Source organism: Lissotriton helveticus, chromosome 4_2 (assembly GCF_964261635.1).
Source record: "Lissotriton helveticus chromosome 4_2, aLisHel1.1, whole genome shotgun sequence".
In the NCBI taxonomy this organism is placed as follows: domain Eukaryota; kingdom Metazoa; phylum Chordata; class Amphibia; order Caudata; family Salamandridae; genus Lissotriton; species Lissotriton helveticus.
In genome coordinates, this window is record NC_136064.1 from 7,982,125 (window position 1) to 8,006,879 (window position 24,755).

At 43.0% G+C, this 24,755-nt stretch overlaps 1 protein-coding gene across 3 annotated transcripts in view; it reads right to left on the bottom strand.

The window, feature by feature from the left end:
* The window catches only part of MTMR8 (myotubularin related protein 8), a 511,753-nt gene that overhangs the window by 370,507 nt on the left and 116,491 nt on the right, over positions 1-24,755 (bottom strand). For all 3 annotated transcript variants that reach the window (XM_078640107.1, XM_078640110.1, XM_078640108.1), the window contains exon 3: positions 5,457-5,619. In XM_078640107.1, coding sequence (XP_078496233.1) covers positions 5,457-5,619 — 163 coding nt within the window. The remainder of the gene's footprint in view (positions 1-5,456; positions 5,620-24,755) is intronic.

Below are 24,755 nucleotides of genomic sequence, written 5' to 3' on the forward strand. Positions count from 1 at the left end.
TTTGACAAATGGAATTCATTGCTGAAAGATTCAATTCAGATTAGAAAAATATTGTTTTGGGAGACTGCAACCTTCCCTGGGGTGCCCGAAAGACACAGCTCTGTCACAACTGTCCTTCTTTCTAACTAATAACTACATCGAATAACTATGCTGAACACTCCACTCATGCAATAAAAGGAAAACATTGTCGGTGTGCAGGCGACGTGAGAATGGCTTCCAAAGCCAAATTACGTCTGATGCTATACATTTTGTATGTGCCATAAAATAAAATAAACATGACTTATCAAACTACGAGGAGTGCCGTTCTGTTCTGAAACGAAATTGTTCCTTAAACAAACACGCCCTGGTGTGAGTGTTACATTTGCACCCCTGGCGCTTTGGTTGCATGCCACAACACGCAGACATTCAAGGATATATATATATATATATATATATAGTCAATGTAAAAAACAAAGTTTACAGGAACATTATAGTTAGGCTCAGATTATACACGCACAAAACCATAGAAATTCATAAGTTATAGTTACCTTAGGTAACTATACCTTACATGCCCGCAATGCACTGCTCATGACCTCGCACATTACATCACTCACGACATTGTCAGTGATATATATGTATATATTACCTACAGGCAGTCGCCAGTAGATAGTTATAGTTGGGACCATATCTCCATTGGAAAAGCGTTTTTTGACTTGCCTATAACTTTTACGTCGTTTGACGAATCTTCAGGAATTTTTGTGGCTTCCATTAACTTCGCAGTACAGTCTCGCTATTACTCGAAATTCCAGCATTCAAGAAAAGTTATACCTCTAAACAATCCTCTTGAGCTATGATCCCAAGTGTGGAACTCCATCCCCTAGAAATTTGGACAATAACCGCTTTCTTGCTTTCGAAAAATAACTTGCAGACCTCCCCCTCAGTGAATACCAATCACACTTTTTGGACTTGACCCTGTCTGCAGGGTTATCCCCAAATCTTTTGCCTTAACCCTCCCGATTTCTGAACCCGCTTTTGTTGGGCTTTAGGACTGTGCACTTAATTGCTACTAACCAGTTGTAAGCGCCTTTGCTCTCTCCTTTAAACATGGTGAGATTGTCTTAAACCCAACTGGCACATGTATTTTACTTGAAATTCTTAGTTAAGTGTACCCAGGGCCTGTACATTAAATGCTAATAGTAGACCTGCAGCACTAAGTGTGCCTTCCACTTGAATAGCCCTTTAAACATGTCTCAGTCATGCCATTGCAGCCAATGTGTGCACTTAAACTTTCATTTTGGCCTGGCAAAATAAAGTTTTGCCAGACCTGAACCTTCCTCTTTAATACATATATGTCACCCTAGGGTAAGCCCGAAACAGCCCAGATGGCAGGGTGGAGTGTATTTAAAAAGTTGGACATGCACTTTCAAGTTTTACATGTCCAAATAGTGAAAAACTCCAACATTCAATCTTCACTACTGCAAGGCCTACCTCTCCCGCAGGAAAACATTGCGTAACCTTATTACATTTAATAAGCTGCAACTTTCAATCAGGAGCAAGTAGAAATGTAGAGTTTGTTTAAAGAATTGTAATTAAAACACTGTGTAATGGTAAAGTCAGACTTTAAGTCACCATTCAGAAAATGCCACTTTTAGAAAGTTGCCATTTTCTTACCCCAAACATTTGGTCTCTGCAGCCTGTATTCTGGATCATATGACTAGATGTAGATAGCAGTTGGATTTTGTGTAGTGCTTCCACACAGCAAGACAAAAGGGAATAGATGTTGGCAAGATGGGCAATCCCGGCCTTGAATGGGGAGTCGCTACCACCTACCACATTACAGAGACTCTACCAGAGCATGCTCAAAGGGTCTGACATTAGTCTTTTATGCCACATGACCAGCTTGGGCCACAGCAGGGAAGCAGAAAAATCCAGGTAACTCTGGGGGTAGAAACCTCCAGAACCTTCTCCTAATTCAAAGCTGGTGTCAAGTATAAATATTGGACACTCTGACCCAACTCTGACGCCCTTGGGCTTAGTTTGCGCTATACAAATTGCTAATTCATTCATTCAGTAGACTTCTGGACCTCTGTAAGACTGAGAAGGTCTGGTGTGCTAGTTGGCTGGCCTCCTGATAAGAGGCTCAGGATGTGAGTCCCCACCAGGACAACCCCCCTCCAAAGGGGTGCGAACCCAGTTGTGGACTTTTCAAAGTGGGTCTGAGGGTGTTTTAACAGCCCAGCTGTGGTCTTAGGAGAACCATCACTACATGATGCATCCACAATGCAGGATCCCACAGCTCTTCAGAACCATTGATGCGCAACCCATCAACACAGGACCGCACATTGCAGCCCCGAAAATCCTCAGTGCCGCCACTGCATGGCACACCCTCGACACAAGACCTTGCATCGCAGTCCATCTCAACTGCTGTTGCATGAGATCTTCCATGTAGGATCATGAAACGCTCTGCAACCGGGAATAAAGGCACTATGTTCAGCAGACCATCTTGGACCCTGCATCTGGTCAGCGCTCCATTGCGGTCAGCTTAAACATGTGACTTTGTCCTGGTCCGGTGCGACCACAGTTGACATGTTGGTGCTTTTAAGCACTATTTTTACTTAAACCTTTAAAACTGCATATCTCTGGTTCAACTGGTTGAATTTTTGTCATTTTGGTCTAAAAAATGATTACAGTTTGCTACATTTTTCTGAATTGTGTGGGGGGTTTTCACTTCATTACTGTTTAATATGCTGCATAAATACTTTACATATTGCCTCTAAATTAAGCCGGACTGCTTTGTACCAAGCTACCAAATGGTTATGCCCAGGTTAGTTTGAGGCTTGCTTGACAGGAATTGTGGTTGCCGCTTCAGTAGGGTTTCACCCCCTCAAGCAGTAACCCATTTTCCTACTCTAACCCCACATATCACTGATTTATTATGGGAGCCTTATAGAAGCCTCAGGCTACATATTACTATTCTTGGACCCCTATTTGCACTTACTTCAGTACTTGGGCTTTGATTGTTCTATAAGACTGCCGATTCAATACCGCCTTCTTTTCAGAAGGATAGTGCTCAGATGAGTGTTCTCTATAGCATGCTATCAAACTGCTGATAGTTTCACAAAAGTGGATTATATATTGCATCGATTTATTTTACTGACTCGAGGGAAACTCCCTATGGACCACAGTTTCGGGATATCCACGGGCAAGTCTTGTTAGTTAGCTATTTGATATTTGAATCTGTTAATGTTATTCAACCTTCTATCAGCACATTTGCAAAGGGTTGTAGATCTGTACAGTTGCATACGTAAATTGTTCTGATGCTCTAGGGGTTCTACTTGCTATATGAAAACCTCCCTAATACTAATATTCATAGTAATAATGTATCAGCGATCTGTAGAAGGAAACATAAGGAGTAAGATGGTAGAGGGTGCAATGGAGAGGAGTCAAAGAAAGAGGGTCTGAATCTCAATCCCAATGTTTACAAGGCAAGGGCCTAATGAAAAACCAAGGCAGTTAAAACAAATACATAAGGGATTCAAGCTTTCTGGGCTACTGGACGGACGCAAATCTGCTGGGCTCCAATGCAGCTCCTACATTGGGGCCTGCACTAGCAGCAAGGGTCCAGTGTGGATGGAACAGAGGAGCACACTTATGAATCAAAGTCTATGGCGCGCCGGAATCGTCTGGGTAAAGCACTCCACAGCACCCTGGTTTCCTGGTGCTTCGGCTCAGTGCAGCGGTTCAATAAAAATGCTGTTGAGCAAAAGGGACACAAAAACAGAGCATATTCCAACAGCAGTGGAGGTGATCATTAGTCAGGATGGAGTAAAGCACAGAAGTAATTTTAGAGACTACTGAGAGAGCCAGCCTCGAGGAGGACCATTGCCACCTGCAGCTCACAGTGTGGCAACAATGTAAAGGAGGGAGTAAAATGTTGTGTTAGAGCAGTACTCTGGCAATGCAATGAACCTGAAGAATATAGATCGATGACTACGTTCAATTGAGAGGCACATGTAATAGCAGAGATTGTAGAACCATGGCTTACGCTTGCAGCATTTGTTTCAGTGGTGGATAACAACCTAACATACCTTCCAAAGAGAATAAACAAAAGGTTCCTTCACCTCACAGCGCAATGGGGAAGTAGATAAGACTGAGGATGCCCTCAGTGCCAGATTAATTGAGTCTGAATCTTCGTTGAAATACCTAATACAGGAACTGGCTGCCACAACTACACACGGTGAGAAGAACGTGCCCTCAACAAAAAGCAACCTGAAAGAATAGTAAAAAGATAGAGACAGAGGCGAATGTAGGTAACACAGAGAAGCTCACCAACCCAGAGCACCGACTGGAGGAGGATAATGGGACAGTTCAGCGGCAGAGTCTGTTTAGAGAAGGGTTGTACCAGCAACAATAAGGCTTGAGAGTGATATGTAGAGGGTTGAAAACACAGTCCAAGGTCAAAACTAAGAATCCTGTGGGAGCATCAATACCTCAATCCGGGGATATCAGACACCTGCTTCAGCCGATCTGAGATGGTGGAACGGGGCCTAAAAAACATAGGTTCACAAAGTGCTTCACCAACAAAAGGAGCGAATGTGAAACCATTTGGAAAAGAGACTATACTGCTTGAAGTAGGTTAATCAGTACAGCAGGAGGCTGTTTTCTGTGCAGAGTTTAAAAACAGAGAATAAGGTTTTTAGTCAATAAGATACTGGAGTTTCCTGCTCTCACCAGAACCACTCAAAACAAGAGGCGTGAGCTGAACAATAAATGAGATGTTGACAGCAGGGTATGAGGCTTTTGTGTGATATTCAGACAAACTTCATAACAAGTACGACAGGAAGGAACTCTCCTTTACAAGCAGCCAAGAACTTTGTGGCTGGCAGGAATCTGGGAACCAAGATTTGTCAGACCAAGGCAGAATCAGATCAGAACTAAGTCGTGACTATCTTTGGTGGGTTATAATTTGGAAGCTCAACAAATCAACCAACCAACCAACCTAAAGAGGGGCAACGCAAGATCAAAGTTTGAAATAGTGATGGCTGAGATCCCTCTCCCTGTACTTCGGTTCCTATTGAGTTGCTGAGCAATTGTGCGCGGTCCATTTCATGCTTTCTCAGTGATGAACAAAAATAAAAAAGTTAATGGACAAATACTATTTTGGAGATATTTTAATTCCTGCTTATATGTTATTATTGAATGAAACAGGACCACAGAACAGTTCTTATGTGTCTCTCCCAGCAGATATAATCAAACTGATGGGTGATGTAAACAGATACAAGTACATGAATCATTAGTCTTAAAGGTCTTTAACTTTACAGAATTTTTGGTACATCCAACAGGTTGTAGTCTTCCTACACAACAGGAGTAGCCATAAATAATACCACATAGACATTCACTAATGCCTATTTCAGAAACTCGGTATAAGCACATAAACAAGGCACATCCAAAATGCCCTTCCCACACTCCCTTTTTACCTGGTTGTGAGAGCTTAAGCAGTGAGGTGTATACTTCATGGCAGTCTCGTTCTCGAACAAATACGAAGTGCACAACCCGGAAGTTCTTACAATGTATCAATAATGGGCATCCATTGGTGGTCAGTGGCAATTTTTCAACTGTGGCAATGTGGTGATATATAATCTGTAAAACACGAAGTAATATTTGCATTACTAAAAAAAAATTAACATTTACAGGTATGTTTTAAACAATACAGCCAGTATTTTCATACTGCTCATACAAAAATCTGACTCAAGAACTCCTAGTTAGCACCAGAAATACTGTAATTTTAACAAAGTTAGCGGACGTCAGATGGTGTTCCACAATGATAGAGGGGAAAACGCAACATCTGTAAAACTGATAAAATGCATCTTCCTTAAACATCCGGGGATCACATACCCATCTGTGGAAGATATCTTAATCTCTTAGAGAAACTCACCCGGATTATAAAAACAGAAGGAAACAGAGAGCATACAACAGGGTTTGCAGCGTGGAAACAATACATACATTGCATGCAATTCCTAAAGTATTCTTGTGGACAACAAACTAATCAAATAGAGATGTTAATATAGTATGCATTATGAAATACCGAGTAACACTCATGTACTCTAATTACTGTGGGCCTAATTTACAAAACCTGATTTCCAGAGTAATTTTTTTTATTGATCAGAGACAGAGTTTATGGCTGCAATTTGCAAAGAACAAGTTATTTACCTTTGGTAACACTTTATCTCAGAGACTCTACCTAGCAATAGATTACTTACCGTAGAATTATCTCCAGGTGATAGACTGGATCCGGAATTTTTTCAAAAACAGTACCTCTGCGCGCCGGTAGGTGGACTCGCTCAGCTCAGCGTTGTGTTGTTGGCATAGTTAGCGCCGGAAGGGACGTTCACGGTGCCTATATAGGCGCCACTCAGGCACACTGATGTCCGTTACTTTTCACAACTTTCTACGCCAGAAGCACAGAGCCATTAAGTACACAGACAACTGGTGTGGAAAACTAGGGCCCTGAAACAGGAAAAGCCCTATCACTAGGAATCCGTTCACAGAGCGGGGAGGATGGGTGGGTCAGTAAGGAATCTGCAGCTAGAAAGAGTCTCTACCACATAAGGCGATACCGAAACTAAGTAACTTGTTCATCTGAAAGGGACACCTAGCTTCAGATTCCTTGCCTTTGAATAGATACTCAAGCAATACCTCCCCAGAGTTGTGGCTGCAGACCAATTTTTAATGAGGAAGTCCTACGGGACCGAACAATGTGCCCATCCCTATGGACCCGACTTTCAAGACAGAAGTGTTTGGTAAACGTGTGCAGGGAAGCCCACAATGCTGTCTGGCAGATGTCCAGGACCAGAACTCTGCGGGTTGTTTCTTAGACAATGCACAGTAGATTTTAATGCAGAGCACGGTCAGTCTTGAGATGGTCCCCTTCTGCACAGCCTTCACTCAGACATAACCCACAAAGAGTTGGTCATGCACCTGAACTGTTGTGTGCATCACTCTTTTTGGGTTCTGTTGGTGGAGTCTCTCCTCATCCTCAGAGGGATGAGGCAGAGTGTAAAAAGTGACCACTTTTGAAAGAAAGGAAGCTCTCGTACGAAGCACCAGTTTATCTGGGTAGCTGTTAAGATAAGGAGGCTCAGATAACAAGGTCCGATTTACTCTGACCCTCCAGGCAGATATGACTGCCACAAGAAAGGCCGTCTTGATGGTAAGAAGTCTTAGTGGGCAATTGTGTAGAGCCTCAAAATGAGTGCACATAAGGAAAGTGAGGACGAGATTGAGGTCAGACTAGGACATAATGAAAGAAGTGGGAGGAGACATTTGTTGCAAACCTTTCAAAAACCTATGTACAATAGGGGATTGAAAAGGGAAGGTTGGTCAGGCAACTTAAGAAAAGCAGAGATAACAGAAAGGTATCCCTTAACAGTGCCGAGAGCAGAGCCCTAATGGGCAAGGGAAAGAATGAACAGGAGAACCTGAGAAAGGGGGGGGCAGAAAGGGGGATCAATAGGTCTTTCTGTAGTTTTAGAATCTTCGTTTAATATTGCTGAAATACTTTAGCGTTCTAGCGGTGTAGCAATTGTGCCTTTACTTTTGTTTTAGGAATATCGCTGCTCTCAGCTGTAATATTACTGCATCTTTCTCCGCACCTTACAGGTATGCTGAGTTGCCCCACATTTTCTAGTCATTACGTTGTTAAAGAGTCATTTTTTAAACCTACCTTCTTTCTGTTAGTATGGTCATATACATGTCTTATTTCCCAATTATCTGTCACCCATATAAGAGGGGCTCATTGAACCCCACGAGTTCAGATATTATAACAACCTGAGTCGCTGGTAAGCATCTTCTTTTGCTCACCACTTGTGTTTAGTTTGCTCCATCTCACACCAGCTACTAACAACTTGGTTTGAAACTCTGTATGTCACGATTTTGTCAACGTCTGTCACACAAATTTACTCACAATGTCACAAGTATGTGAATACACATTATCGATCCTCTTTGTTTGATTACAAGTGATTTGCCTGAAATTGATATGAATTCTTTTACATTGCAGTTCCCCTGAAGAAGAGATCGTGTGATCTCGAAATGCATTGGGATTTACAACAGCATTATGTCAATGATTTAGAGAGAAATTATATGTAGTGTTTTTTGTTAATTGTGATGAATTAATTTTCATGTGGATACAAACAAATGCACAGAAATTTGTTAATGTAAATAAATCATAAAAATATCAAGAATATGTAACAAAAGGTTGATGAAGAATTATTTTTTGTGTAAGAGTGTATATTCAACAATATAATCAAGCGGCGAACCTAAAGGGTTAGCATTTGCAGTGCAGGAAGGGTCCGGTGATAACTTATCACCTACCACTTTTTCTTTACTTACAGGAGACTCGCTCCCTCTTCCCGACCCGCACGCCCTGTTTGAAACTATTTAAACTATTGAAACAAGTGATCATTATCAAGAATTGAGTGCGCAGTACAACCCACTAGTTATCGTTTCTGTACCCCATGCCACAAATTTTGCCCAACACCCGCCATAAACCATTTGGTAGAGGGACACCTGGCTGCCAAGACAACGTTACAGACTTCGGACGGAAGGTTGAAAGCTGTCAACTGTCGCCGCTTAATCTTCACACAAGAAGGCGGAGTGTTGACAGGTTCGGGTGGAGAACCATCCCTGCTGCTGTGACAGTAGATCCTCCCAAAGTGGCAGCCTGATTGGAGGACCGATAGCCATGTTCAACAGCTTGGGATACCAGACTCTCCGTGTCCAGTCTAGAGCCACAAGAATGACTTGGGCAGAGTCATTCCTGATCTTCTTGAGAACTCTGGGCAGTGGTTTGGGGGAGAAGTGCTTACAGGAGGGCTGTGATCCCTTTGAAATGAAAAGCATCTCTGAGCAAGCGCCACCTTAGAAACTTAAGCACGCAGAACTACTGACACTGCATTCTCAGTGGTGGCGACCAAATCTAACCAAAGCTCTCCCCACTGCTGAAAGTGCTGTTGCACCACTTTCGGATGGAGAAGTCACTCGTGTTCCGCTAGGCAACTTCGGCTGATGCCATCCTATGGATGTTGAACTACCAGGGATATGACCTGCTGTCCATCCATGTCTAGAGATGCAGGGCCGCGTGACAAAGGGTCCACAACCCCGACCTGCTTGTTGCAGGATCACATGGTGGTGGTGCACTTCCCTGGATGGAGGACAGAAAAGCTTTCAATGCCAATCTGATCACTCTGAGCTCCAACAGATTGATGTGGAGTCCGGATTCTACTGGAAACCAGAGTACTCGGATATCCACCTCTCCCAGATGGCTGTCCAATCTCACAAGCGACGCATCTGTTACCACTATCAGATCTGGTTGAGATGAGGGGCCTGCTGCTGACCCAATCATGGTTCATAAGCCACCATTATAGGTCCTTTGCAGTTCCCTCCAAGATCTGGACCATGTTGGAGAGATTACCCTGATGCTGCGTCCACTGGAACTTCAGGTCCCACTGCATACGCCAACAGGCATGTGTCACAAGAAGGATGCAGGATGCCATGAGGCCCAGCAGCCTCAGAGTCAGTCTCACCGAAATCCAGGATAGAGGCTAAAACATTAATATCATTACCGAAATATCCAAGACTTGCGGTTCAGGAGGATAGACCCGAAACTGCCCCTTGTCCAGAACAGCTTTGATGAAACGGAGCATCTGAGAGGTAGTCAGGTGCGACTTCGGCACATTGATAGTGATTCACAGATAACTCAGGAGAGCCGCCGTAGTCTGGAGGTGGGAGATGACAGCCTGGGGTGACCATGCCATCAACAGTCGTAGATTATGGGGAACACAGACAACCCTGATCCCCGCAGATGAGCTGCAACCACCACCATCCCTTTGTTGAACACCAGAGGAGCACTGGTGAGGCCAAAAGGGAGCACAGCTAACTGAAAATGCTTGTGGCCCACTGTGGCCTGTGACAGGCAGGATGGGAATGTGAAAGTATACATCCTGCAAGTCCAACGTCACCACCCAGTCTCTAGGGCCCGGGCTGACAGAACCAGAGCAAGAGTGGGCATCTTGAATTTCTCCTTCTTGAGGAAGAAATTGAGACCGTGCAGATCGTGGATAGGACCAAGGCCTCCGTCCTTCTTGGACACCAGAAAGTAGCAGGAATAGCAACCACAACCTACTTCTGGAGCTGGCACTCTATCACTTATTTGGCCAAAAGAGGGGTCACTTCTTGGCGGAGAAGAAATAGGTGGTCCTCCGTCAGCCTTTCCTAAGTATGTGCCATGGGGTAAGGGTAGTCTGGAAGGGAAGGGAGTAGACCCTTCAGACAATCTGCAAAACCCACCTGTCCGAAGTTATGGATTGCAAGCGGGGGAAGGTCATGGCGAATCCTGCCACCCACTGGGAGCCCACGATGGTAAGCGGGCAGACTAGGAGGGTTTGGAGGCTGTGACTGTTGGCGGGTTTGTGGACTGACCCGACAGCTGGCCATCCGACCCATAAGCCAGTAGGAACTGTAGCTGCGTCCATGCAGACGCTGGAAAGCTTGCGTGGCGTGGTGTCTGGCTGAATAATGACATGGTTACATGCCTCTTCTGTGGCCGCAAAAGAAGGATTGAGGATGACTTGGGCGAAGGCGAAGGCGCTGCCTGTAGCCCTGTTGCTCTTAAAGTACTCCTGCGCTGAATCCGCCTTGTCTCCAAAGTGACGAGAGGCATCAAAGCGCATGTCAATGAGTGATTTCCGGAAATCCCCAGAAAAAACTCAGTCATCCTGCACCAGGTGTGGCATCGCATGGCCAGTCAAGGAAACCACTCTACCTAGTGAGTCAGTGGTGTTTAAACCACAGATGATGGTGAACTTCGCTGCATCCCTCCCATTGGCAACAGTTTGGGAAAGCACGACCGGGACCTCCATTTCGACCGTTGGCACCTGCGCAACCGTATTCTGCGGAGCATGGGAATAGCGGCCCAAAAGGCTTGTGGTGTTCATAGACAGCAGTGCCAGGCTCGTGGAAGAACACATCACCTTCCCAAGATTGTCCAGCCTCTTTGATTCCCTGCCTCAGGGTGCATTAGGGTGTAGTGTAGCTCCTATTTTCCCAATAGGCTCTGCGCATTGGAATAATACCTACAGCAGTAAAGGCCTAGACCAGACGTTAACTAGGTCTACTACTGTCGATACTAGACTTAATTTTTGGGTTTGCCAGCGTAGCTCAGAGTTCGCTAGAAACTTTCTCGAATGTTCAAGGAAGAATTAACTCCCCTGATTAGACAAGAAGGGATTTAGTTTCTGACAACCATAGAACATGACAACTTTGCTCTCCCCTAATCAAGAGTCAATCTCGAGAGTCGTGTGAGCACAAGGCAATTATTTTACTCAGTCAGTACGTGCATTCTTAGTCTCATCAGATTGTAGAGAAAAGGAAGAGACGGGCGTGTTCAATAAAAAGGTGTTATTTATTGATCAGTCTCTTTTCTCATACATGAGAAATGGATCGATATTATTGCAATACTTATAGTTAAGTAAAGTGCATACATTAAAAGCAATAGTATAAAATAATACTGTAAAAACATTGATATGGTTTCTGAGCCATATGATGTTTAAAATGATTAAAATATATTTACATACACATATACATTTGACTAAACGTACTCAACTGGTGTTTCTAAATACGCCTACCCCGTGTACCTGACCTAAGTCTAATGCGTGGGCGGGAATAGAAAGTTACAGTTTAAGTTAAGTTTGTTTTTGCCAAGTGAATAACTAAAGAATTCTCTGTGAGGGGTTATTCAGTTCTGTACCTGGAAGTTAGGATGAATGAGGAATGGTATCTCTTTCTCTGCTCTCGATATTCCAGGCTGCCTGCGAGGGCTGCCCAGAAACGCCGGTGCTGGGTCTCTCGGCTTGAGATAGCAGCGCGTCTCTCAGCGCGTCAGGAAGGCGGGGCTGCTGCCAGCGGGGTCTGCTTCTGCTCTCGGCTTCGGCAAGTATGGCTGCTCCGTCTTGTCACCACGCGTGTGTTTGCATAGGGCAAGATCGGCAATATTTATACCTTAAAGGTGCCGAGATTGACGTAAGGATGGACATAGATACGTCAATAAAGATGTCATACGACTTGCTCGTTAGCACATTCTTTTACTAAAGTTCTCTGTGAAATCAAAACAATGGCCGCAGGGTTTTTCCCAGGTTGTCATAGGTTTGATTTGTTATGAGAACGTCGTATGCCTTATCAGGGGCTGGAGGAATGTCGCTTGTCTAATTAGATCTCAAGCGTTATGACCTAATCAGATAACACGTTCCTGTGCCGTAGTGTGACTGCGTCAGATAACGGTATCTGCATCATGGGGGCTGTTCTTGCCTCATGGGCTGACTGTTAGTTAACTTGATAGTTAGTTTAACCAGAATAGGGTCAGGAATAGGGGGATCGATTCAGAACCTATAGGAATACATGACACCCACTCCACGCTAACTATGGACATATTTACTAATCTATGCATAGTATAACATAGTACAACATACTATAGAGTATAGTGTATACCTTACCACCCCAAAATACGTAAATGCATTTTGAAATTTTCAAATATACTGAAAAATTGCAGTCATATATATTGTATGCACTTAAGCTATGAATTAAATGCAAAGGTAAACACGCATTTGTATGCATTATTGCTAATTTGGTATTTGAGAAATACACATGAAATGGCTCTTAATATAGCTATACAGAAAGGAAGTTCGAGATCATCTCATCACATAATAAAATATTTGTGAACATCCCAGCGGGCAACTAAAGTTTATAAAGTATCTAAAAATAGAAATCTTAGTTCTCTAGGAATAGTTCCTTACTTTAAGCAGAAGATAAGTGTCCCGAAAAATTTGTGAAAAATAATTTGGGGCTGCTAAAAAATTGTTGTCCGTGAACTGGTGGGAAGAATTGTTCATGTGACTTTATTTTTAAAGTTGAAGGCCGAATTCAGGGAACGCCGTGTGCGAGCTTGCTCAAAAGTCTCTATTTCTGTTCTGGAGAGAACATCATATCATTCAGGCTTTCGAAAAAACTGTCAACAGCTTCATGGGAAAGTTCCACTAAGTCGGAAATAGGGGTAACCATGCATTCGTGCGCATGATTGTCTGCATTGACATTCTAATTCGCATTGCTGACAGAAGGTCGTACCTGTTCGATGCTGCTTTCATCTTGAACTTCACTACTCTTCAATCGTAGTGGTGAAGATTCCACGAATGCCGTCATCAGGATTGGCAGCCTTTGAGGGCAGCACAAAGCGTGAACCTTGGTAGGAACCAACAGTGTATCTGCATCCACTGGCGCATCCGATTGTAGCGTCAGACAGGTGTCTAACACGCATTCTTCTCCGCATAGCAGACACCTTAGTACAGGTAAAACACACCTTTGCCACATTGGTCGAAATGATAGAAACCAAGTCATGTTTAGGTCTCTAAGCCGGGAGAGTCCCAGGATTTTGGCTGGCTCCACCTCCTGTGGCGCGTCTGATGTTTCTGTCCTGCACTGTGAAAGGAAAGAAGGAGGCATGTACACAGAGTGCTCCGGAACTGGTTTAGACTAGGCAAAGGCCTCTCCGCCCTCAGAGGACAAAGGATTTTGGGGCATAAATACTGGGACCCTGATCCCAAGAAATTAGATCACTTTGGACTACAAGAAGAAACCTTTACTGAGGAGAGGAACCTGAAGGGACTGAGAAAAAACTATCCCTGAGCTGAAGTGCTGCTTGGGGGATTGGGCTGCTGTGGTTGCCTGACTGCCAAAGAAAGGAGAAATAACTTTGTGTGCTCTATTTCCAACTTGTGAAGGATCTCCAAGGGATTGGAACAGAGCTTGCCTTTTGATATCCGGTCCCGGTATCCAACGGCTAGGATCGTATCTTCCATTGTCGCGAGAGTTTGATCTGTGACATGGGTTGCCATAACGAAAAATAAGGACTAAGAATAGGATTCCTGCAATTAGTCCCAGGATCAGGGGAAGTCCGCCAAAAATCGAATGGACGAAATCTGGAAAAATACCCAGTATGGCTTTGAATGGTGTTAACGCCATCGAAAATACTGTCTCAAATACCCCTGAGATCCCATTGGTATCAGAAATATTTAAGATTTCGCTCAGGATTTCCGCGAAATGTACGGGGGAATTAGTTGATAATAATGTATGTATCTCTGCAGTCGTCCTTGCGACTTGTAGATCATACGTTTCTTTTGATGACGTGAGCCTTGTAGGCGTCTGAAGAAGCACTGTTTTCATTCTGCTTAAAGTATCTATTCGAATAGAAGTAATTTTCAAACTGGGCCATGCCCTTGCCTCCCTGTCTGGAAAGGAGCTGGGGAATAAAGAACGTCCACAGCACTTGACCTTCGCCGTCGTAGTGACTAGATAAGGAGTCCCGGGCATAAGACTACAACATCTGCGGTCTACAATAAGAATGTAACTCCCATTATAGAGTCTTTGAAAGAATGGTTCTATTTCAGTTGCAGGTGCGCCTTGCTGGTGACATGAAAGGTTGTATGAATTCCCTTCACAGGCTCCGTGCAAACTAATACCGTTACACAGAAGCGTGCCGCTTAGTGACATAGCACAATTGTTGCCACTAAGAAACACTTTCTGTCCTTTATTACTGACACATGCATGTGAATAGGGCAGGTTCCAAGTTGTTTTAAGGTACCCCTTTCCCAATTTCTCGTACATGCCAGCCTGTATATATTTTTGGCAGTATTGAAACCTGAAGGTTGAGATTGGAATATTTATGATTCCGTGTATTATCCATTCACTGACAGGTCGTTCTGACATTGTCATTGGTAATCTTTCTAGTTTTTCAATGCTCAAGATTGTATAATCAGCACCCTTTTGCGCCATACCGATTTGTCTATCAGTAAGGTTAAAGATTTGGAATAGTGACGTTGTGTTGATTAAACGCCAAGGCACATAGCCTGAACGCAGATTTTGTAACGTCCAGCCAAGCTGTACAATGGAACGCAATTGTGACTGACCATGTTGTAATAACAGTAAGTCTTGCGATAATATATCGATTGCTGAAGACACAATGCTGTCCAATGAAAAAATTCTGGAGGACAGAGTCATTAACCCATTGTCCACTACAGATAGTGATTTTTCCAAATTAATACGGTCAATTTCCCGTATTCTTTCTGCTGTCTCAATTTGAGTAACCTTCCAGGCCTCATTGTATGCTGCATATACAGAGGCTGCTATGAAACGCTTTTGACGCTGTTTGCGTGGTCCCATTATGAAATCACGCAAGTCAGCACCATCAGTAAGTAAAGTTAGGTGTTGCTTAATTTCAGGCAGTGTGGAAGTTTGTAGCCATTGAAGGCATAATTTGCCCACACTGTAGGTTGTTATTATCCCTGGGTGTTGTCTTTGGGGATATCTAGGGTCTGGCCTGGTCATTTTGAAACCCTGTGTTTTATTCAGGAATCTATCTTGACAGTTATTTGTATCTGTGGGCCAGATCAACCATTGTTTCCAATCAGGATGTGTTCTGTTTTGGTTTAATATATGGTTTACGTCTATCTCTTCATCTGTATCAGAGCTATTGCTAAACATTGTTGGCTTTGGAATAGACGGTTTAATTAAATCTTTGATTTTGGCTAAGCCAAGACAGGTGGTTTGTTGAACAGTGTCATTTAAAAATATCATTTGTTCTGGGATCATGCAGGCTCTAAACAAAGCTTCTATACCCTGTACTTGCCATTCTTTTGTACCCCAAACACTTTTCAAATCAACATTTTTGTCCCAATAATCAAATCCAAATGTATTCATTTTTTCAAAGAATGAATCTGAATATATCAATTTTGTGTTGGTTATCATGGTTTTCATCCCTGTCTTGTTTGACAATTTAAAATAAAATGTTTCAGCATTACTTATGTTAAAACTTGAAAAATATGAATATTTGTCATATACGGTTCTAGAGCTTCCTTTTGGAGGTGTAGCACAATGTTCCCATTGATTATAACTTAAAACATTGCTAGGTTGTGCAGATTTATGTAAAAAATGGTTACCATAATGGTTATAGCAATACATACTATCATAATTTGTAGAACCTTGCAAATAATCATGTTTTGTAAATTTAGCAGACATTACTAAGTCAGACATCATGTTGTTAATACTTTCGAAGTCCCAATCATCAGCAAATGAGTTTGGTTTTGCAAAGACACTCAAGGAGATCTTGATTTGGTGTGGATATTTCAGGATCTCGACCGGACCATAAATTTCATAGTCAGTGTTGTCCCAGGCTACCCCACCAGGTATAGGATTGGCTGTGAAGTTGGCTGAAGAAAGTTCTCTTTTCTCGACGTGTGAAGATGTGTGTGGTTTGAGGACCAAGTTGATGTTCTGACTTGCTGTGTCCATTTTAGCATATTTTCCCTCAATGAAGCGTCCCAAAGTAAATACCATGATGAGCCAAAGTATGAGGATAAATGCACCAAAACCCACCCAAAATTCAATCCATGGAGAAACCAGATATGTTTCTTTCAGATGTTTCAAAAGTTCCTTAGCTTTGTCTTTAAAGGATTTTGATGATGGCTGTGTCTTTGATTCACTGAAGCCGTCAGAGGAATCATCGAAGTTGATGAAGTAACCGGATGCAGTTCTGTCAATTGTTCCAATTGGTTCAGGATTTCTGTTTTTTCGCATTTTCACTTGGTACTTCAGTATAGATTGGTGTGTCTCTGCTAAATGTCTTTATTTGGGTTTTCAGAGGTCTGAGTTCTATTGCATTGTTGCATAGTCCTTCTTGTTCTTCTTTAGGCGTTTCGAATGTGATGAGCCTTTTTGTTAGGACCTCTGTGCTGGTAGCAAACCTTGGTGTTCTGCTACTTATTGGGAGTCCACTTGGCCTACTGTTTGTTATCGGCCACATGTTGTGGTTTTACCAGGTCGATGGATACAACTCGGTTCTCCTTTTTACCAGCAAGTGGCGGTAGTACAACTGATCTTGTCCCGTTGACAGACAAGACAGGAACCGCTTTTCTGTAGGAAGGCCCAAATTCCTTCTTTACCGCGATCTTTTCCCTGACTAGATCCCCGACTTTTGGAATCCAGACAGGTCTTGCTGGGACAGGTGGTGATTCTTCAGTGGTCGTTGGCTGTTGTTTCAACTGTATGTTGCTCAGGTCTTTTCTTGTTTTGTTTAAGTCCTGCAAAATAGCCAAACGGTCTTTGACATCAAAGCTTTTTTCTTTAACCACTGAAGTCTGACTATCAAGGTCAGAGATCAACATCCTAGTTCCAAATAATAATTCGTACGGACTGAATCCCTTCAGAGAATTTCTTGGCAAGTTATTTAGACTACGTTGGACACTTATTAGATGTTTGACCCACCCAGCTCCCGAACCTAATATCCTTTCCATTATAGATTGCTTTCTGCCTTGGTTTTTTCTTTACACCATCCAGTACCCTCAGGAAGGAAGTGAGAAGATTCCCGCTGGGCTGTGCTCATTTGGCCATGTTTCCCCCCAGGCTGGTGTGCCAGAGTGAAAACAATGGTCGAACGTAACATGCTCTTAGCGTATATGCCATTTAGACTCGCAAATCTTGTATAATAGTCCGGACGTCAGCCGAGTGCTGGTGATCTACATTATAAGTGGAAACTAGCCTGTATATGTTAATCGCAAGCCATTCTTTTTGCTGGTAATATTATCTGCCTTGATACGACGAGGTATTAAACTGTTTCTCTCCCCACTGCGATCTCTGTTGTAGTTCGGGCAGTTTTTTACAAACATGGTGTAATGCAGGCTCATGCCTGGCCACCAGTACCGTGATTGTAATTCTTCCAGAGAATCTTTTAATTTAAGGTGTCTGAGACCCTCGCCCATGTGTGCGTCTGCGATTAACAAGTTTCTCCTGTCCATGTTTGGAATCACTCTATCCCCCACTCCAGGGATTCGAGCAAAAGGGACGGAGTTTGCATCGATTATGTATGTATAATTGAGTGGATAGTTGATCGGTAACGCTGAGCAGTCGCCTTTTGATGACGTTTTCACCGCCAGCATTGTTTCACCGTCAATGTATTTTAATGTACGCTTTTTTCGATCTACGGGAGCCGGTTTAGTGGCTGCCGCTGCGGCTGCTTCAGCCAATGAATTCCCCACAACGTGAACGCCATCACGCTGATGACTCAGTGAGTGTGTCACGTGAGTCTTTGGTAGTTCTTTTTGTAAAAGAGCTATTTGTTCCCAGAGCAATTTCTGCTTTATTGGTGCATCTGTGTCATCTTTGTAACCGTTTTGAATCCATGTCTGCAAATCCTTGTTGTATGATTTGACGCAGTAATATGAATCTGACACTATAAGTGTCGGGAATTCGCGATCCGCATTATCTAGCGCCATTTTCAAAGCTATTATTTCAGTTTGTAGTTCTGAATTTGTTTCTACTGAGTGTGATTTTGTTAATAGAGGTCTTAGTTTACCTCCCCGCCACACTTCTTTTGTAATCACACATGTGGGGTTGTATGCTTGTTCTCCCCAAACGGAGGGTTGAGCATGTCCGTCTGTATAGATTACACAGGCGTAATGTCGTAGAGGCAGAATGTCGATTGGCAGAGGATACGTCTTTTCATATTTTAGATTTTTTAATTCTTCTAGTTCTGGATCAAAGTAGTAGTATACTTTGTCCGTTGTGATTGAATTCACCCATTGTATCCATTCCGGATTCAATGTTGTTGTTGGTAAATTACACGGTGTTGTTAATGCCTCAAAGGCTGATTCTGCTGTTCTGACTGTGATATGTCTACCGTCAGCTATGTCTTTTTCTCTAGCTATTGCGGTTTGAACTGCACGAATGATTTTTTCTGTATTACTGAATTTCTGTTCAGCTTCTGTGTACAAGTGTGATTTGAATGCAATTGGTACCTTTTCTCCTTCATTAGAAGTCAGGTATGTGAATCCGCATCTCCCTGGGATGACTCGAATCACAAGATTGCGTGTGTTATCACGTGTTTCTAATTTTGTTTTAATTAGCATGTCTGTTTGTAAGGATCTCAAAATTTCTGTGTGTGTTTGAGTCCAATTGGATCTTTTAAAGTCTGGTTTAATTAGATCATAAAGGGGTTTGACCCTTTCTGCGTAATTTGCAATGTATGTTCTTCCGAAATTTAGGAAACCTAGAATTGACTGTAGGTTTTTTAGTGTTTTAGGAGCTTGGATTATGGCACATTTCTCTAGGAAATTGTCAGCCAAGCTTTTGCCTTCACTTGATAACTCATATCCTAAGAATAGGACCGTCAGATGGGCAATTCTGGACTTTTTAAAGTTGAATTCGTAACCCTCTGCAGCGAACCCAAGTATTATGGTGTTCACCCTTTTCAAGTGAGTCTCCAAGTCATCATCTGTTAAGTAAATGTCATCGACATAAGATAATGCTTCATCATCATATAGTTGTAGTAATTCTGTTACTCTCGCTGAGAATACCCCCGGGCTGTTCTTGTACCCCTGGGCTAACCGACAGAATTGCTTTTGAGTGCCATTTACTGAGAATGCAGTTAAAGATCTGCTCTCTGGTGCTATGTTTTGACAAAAGAATCCATTGGAGATGTCCAAGGTTGTTTTGTATTTTTTGCGCACTATGTTATTCATTAGTGCAGCACTGTGTGAGTTTTGCACTGCAAAAGTTTTGCAACATGTGTTAAGGTGTCGGTAATCCAAAACTAGACGATATGAATTGTCTGGTTTGGAGACAGGAAACAAAGGGTTGTTCATTTGTGAGGTGCAAGTTTCAATCACCCCCTGGTATTCTAGCTGATCTAGTATTTCATTTACCTGTTTTTTAGCTTCTTGCTTAATTGGGTACTGCCTTTGTGCAGTAGGTTGTGATTTTAACTGGATTTTGTGAGGAGGGGAGTCCTCATCCCATCCTACATGATTTTTATATAAAGCAGGTGCTAAGGCCACTGCCCACTTTCTAGCAAGTGTGTAATTTTTATGAATCGGGATTTGATTCGAGAAGGCAGGCATAATTACTTCTTCGCCATGAGGGCACTCCCTGACAAACTCTGGTGGCCAGTCTTTTTCAGCTAGAAGGATGTCATAACCCTTTGAGAGGTTATCCCAAAATAGTCCCCTTATTTTCCTAGTCTTATCTCCCTCTATACGTAATGTTATCTCGTATATCTTGTGGGGCTTGCTAACTCTGGTGTCTGCAGTTTCCACTTGAAGGTATTCATTCGTGTCCACTGTCTCCAGATGATTCATAAGGACTTTGCGAGCTATGCTCACCTCTGCTGCGCTGTCTAGCATTGTCTGAGCCCATTCTCCGTTTTTCAGTTGTGTCCTCAGTATTCTCGGCATTTTTAACTACCTTGATACTGGCTACCTTCTTTTTTGGAAATTGTAATTTCTTTTTTAGCTGAGCAGGTTCCTTGTCTTTGGACTTGGCGTGCTCTTCTGATCGTCCTCTTCTTTCCGATTTCTGCGAGGAAGTCTGAAAAGATTGAGAGGGACGTGTATCAATGTCTTGATATCTATCAGGTTTTTTAATATTATCCCTATTTCTAAGGTTATATCTATTCCCAGAGGGGTCACTCTGCGGTGACCTCTGTCTTTGGTTTGGAGATTTCTCTCTTCGCCTGGGAGACCTCCCTCGGGACTGGAATTTCTTTTCTTTAGGATTGGATTGTTTGTTTCCATCCCAGTTCTTTTTTGGTGAATTATTATTAAAAAATATTTTTTCTGGACTTCTAGTCAGTTGCGGTTTTACTGGTATTCCACCTAGACTATCTCTGCCTAGTTCTTCATAGGATTTTTCTATGATTCTGGCAATTTCAGCTGGTTGGTCTGCTATATCTGTCTCTTTTAACCTCTGGCGGATCGCCACGTTTGCTGCCTCACCTTTTATGTTGGCTAATAATATAGCCGAGACCTGCTTGAAGTCTTTTAGTAATTTCATACCAAGGGTTAAAGCAGGTTCTGGACCGTATTCATCTTGAATTTGTTTTAGCACATCTGGTATTACCGAAATGGATGGAACACCGTGCGTTTTTGTGTAGATGGAAGCAAAGACTGTACCCCAGGTGTCACAGTCCTCAATGTGTGGTGCGATTCCCATTGGGAGACATATAGTCAGAATCCTGTGTTTTTCTAATGGGGTGGTGTCAGGAAACACCGCCTCTATTTGGGTAATTTTCTGTGCCAACCAGAATGGTATCTGTTCCCGTTTAGCTGGAACTTTACCTAGGCAGGATTGGATGTTCTGTGGTGTAATTTTATTTGTGTTCCCCTGGTGAGGGGTCAGCTGTGGAAGTTTAATCGCTGGCTGAATTGTTGAAGTCTGCATTACATACTGAACTAATTGTCTATGAATTTTTAGTAGTTGTTTTAGCTGTATTAACAGCTCTGCTGCAGGCATTCTTTCGATGTCTGGATGTGGTGTGTATCCGGCTAAGACCGGCCACGTTGCTCCTGGTCTTCCTAAAGGACCGAGCCTTGTAATGTGATTGTTATGTATTAGGGCGCCATCAAATAAGAGCAAATGCTCTTGGAATTTGAGTGGTACTTCCACCTCCTCGAAAGGAGTGTACGTTTCAAGAGGTTCCTCTACTTTGTAATAGTGGAAGTACTTTGTTACAGCATTTGCTGCTGGAAAATGTATCCATGAATAGTATACCTCTGTCTGCCGATATTCGTGTGCCTCGATTACGAATATGACTGTGCCACCTCTAGGTGTCAGTCCATTTTCTATATGTTTTAAGGTTATAGATCTCCTTTTAATGACCGGAATGAGTGTTATATTCGGGTCTGCTGCTTGCATGGTAGCATCAGCATCTGCGAGTTCAGTTGCTAATCTAACTGCCTCTCTTTCATCATCACTCTCTGCCATTTTACAGACAGGATGGTATTATGTTTGTTTGCAGATCAGGTTTCTTTATGGAAACAGAGATTAGATGCACAATATTTTGGGAATGTTTTTATCCTTCAACGTTGACTATACCAAGAACCATACATAGGAGTTCCCTCCTGCGAGGTTTTGGAGGATATTACCTTTCACCCACTCCAGACGTCTTTGGAGTATAATGGAAAAAAGGGGTCTGAGTGAGAAAGCACGACTGAGTTACTCTAAATGTCTTACGTTAGTTTTATCGCCCTTTCCAAACGCGTTGGGCGCCATGTAGTGTAGCTCCTATTTTCCCAATAGGCTCTGCGCATTGGAATAATACCTACAGCAGTAAAGGCCTAGACCAGACGTTAACTAGGTCTACTACTGTCGATACTAGACTTAATTTTTGGGTTTGCCAGCGTAGCTCAGAGTTCGCTAGAAACTTTCTCGAATGTTCAAGGAAGAATTAACTCCCCTGATTAGACAAGAAGGGATTTAGTTTCTGACAACCATAGAACATGACAACTTTGCTCTCCCCTAATCAAGAGTCAATCTCGAGAGTCGTGTGAGCACAAGGCAATTATTTTACTCAGTCAGTACGTGCATTCTTAGTCTCATCAGATTGTAGAGAAAAGGAAGAGACGGGCGTGTTCAATAAAAAGGTGTTATTTATTGATCAGTCACTTTTCTCATACATGAGAAATGGATCGATATTATTGCAATACTTATAGTTAAGTAAAGTGCATACATTAAAAGCAATAGTATAAAATAATACTGTAAAAACATTGATATGGTTTCTGAGCCATATGATGTTTAAAATGATTAAAATATATTTACATACACATATACATTTGACTAAACGTACTCAACTGGTGTTTCTAAATACGCCTACCCCGTGTACCTGACCTAAGTCTAATGCGTGGGCGGGAATAGAAAGTTACAGTTTAAGTTAAGTTTGTTTTTGCCAAGTGAATAACTAAAGAATTCTCTGTGAGGGGTTATTCAGTTCTGTACCTGGAAGTTAGGATGAATGAGGAATGGTATCTCTTTCTCTGCTCTCGATATTCCAGGCTGCCTGCGAGGGCTGCCCAGAAATGCCGGTGCTGGGTCTCTCGGCTTGAGATAGCAGCGCGTCTCTCAGCGCGTCAGGAAGGCGGGGCTGCTGCCAGCGGGGTCTGCTTCTGCTCTCGGCTTCGGCAAGTATGGCTGCTCCGTCTTGTCACCACGCGTGTGTTTGCATAGGGCAAGATCGGCAATATTTATACCTTAAAGGTGCCGAGATTGACGTAAGGATGGACATAGATACGTCAATAAAGATGTCATACGACTTGCTCGTTAGCACATTCTTTTACTAAAGTTCTCTGTGAAATCAAAACAATGGCCGCAGGGTTTTTCCCAGGTTGTCATAGGTTTGATTTGTTATGAGAACGTCGTATGCCTTATCAGGGGCTGGAGGAATGTCGCTTGTCTAATTAGATCTCAAGCGTTATGACCTAATCAGATAACACGTTCCTGTGCCGTAGTGTGACTGCGTCAGATAACGGTATCTGCATCATGGGGGCTGTTCTTGCCTCATGGGCTGACTGTTAGTTAACTTGATAGTTAGTTTAACCAGAATAGGGTCAGGAATAGGGGGATCGATTCAGAACCTATAGGAATACATGACAAGGGAATGCCCAAGGATTTACATGAGGCGTGGAGGCTTGGACCACCAAGCTCTCCAGGTAGGGTGTTGGGTTTGGTCCAAGTTCCAAGGAGGACGTCAGTAAGTGCCTAATTGAAAGGAAGAAGCCGTTCTGATGGAGGCACTCCCGGCTGAAGCACTTCCAGCAAGAGATTAGTCTTGACTGCCACCGAGGGCAAGCATTGGTCCAGGACCCCAGCCACTCTCCGCAGCACCATTACAAATGAAACTCCTTACTGCGTAGCCACGGTAGGGGGAGAAAGCATGCCAGTATGTGGATTAGTGTTCAGTCCACTGGCTTCACCCAGATCCTCACACCAGTCCATTTGTTCCTCAAACTCGATGACCAGGTGAAGTAAAAGCATGCTTAGACTTCTTTTTCTTCTTGTGGGGCTTAGACTTACCCAAGTAATACTACTATTAATACTAATAATAACAATCACAACAAGAATAAATCAAATAATAAATTGTCATTTTCAGAACACCGTACGAAATCCCAGTTGAAAAGTCCCAGGTCAGTTACAAGGTACTGACCCTGCCTTGTAACAACTGGGGTCTTTTGTGAATAGCATGTTGGGGCCTCCATACCTGCGATCCCTCAGGGTAACGAGCGGATCAGTTTAAGGCTTAACCTGGGAAGGTGATGTGGGATAGAGACACATAACTCAGCAGGACATCAAACCTCATTTAATAAATCATCCAGTCAGGGCTTTTACTTTAAAAAAGGAAATATCTTTTATTACACACCGAACTAAATACTACTCGCAAATTAACAATTAGGTACAAGCTGAATGGTGAAATACTTATGGAGAAACCCTCTAAATGGCTGCACAGACTAAACAAACAAGTTACTTACCTTCAGTAATGCATTATCTGGTAGAGACTCTATCTAGCTGCAGATTCCTTACCTTTGAATTCCCAGGTGTCAGGCTAGATCCGGAAAATTTTGCTCAAGCAATACCCCTTGTGTGCGCCGTCGGGTGGCTCTCTAAGGATCCGCGTGACGTTGTCCTTGTCATTAGCGTCGGTTAGAACGGAGCGGTCACCTATTTGGCTCCACCAAATTTTGATTGCCCACGTTGCTGCCTGATCGATGTCCAGGACTGGGACACCCAGAGCCTAGGCCGTAGTCGGAGCCCTTTCCCTGACGGATAGAGCAGAAAGATAACCCTCTAGAGTACCCAACACAGAGCCCTGCTGGGCAAGGATTAAAATTAATAGAAGAACAGTGGAAAGAGAA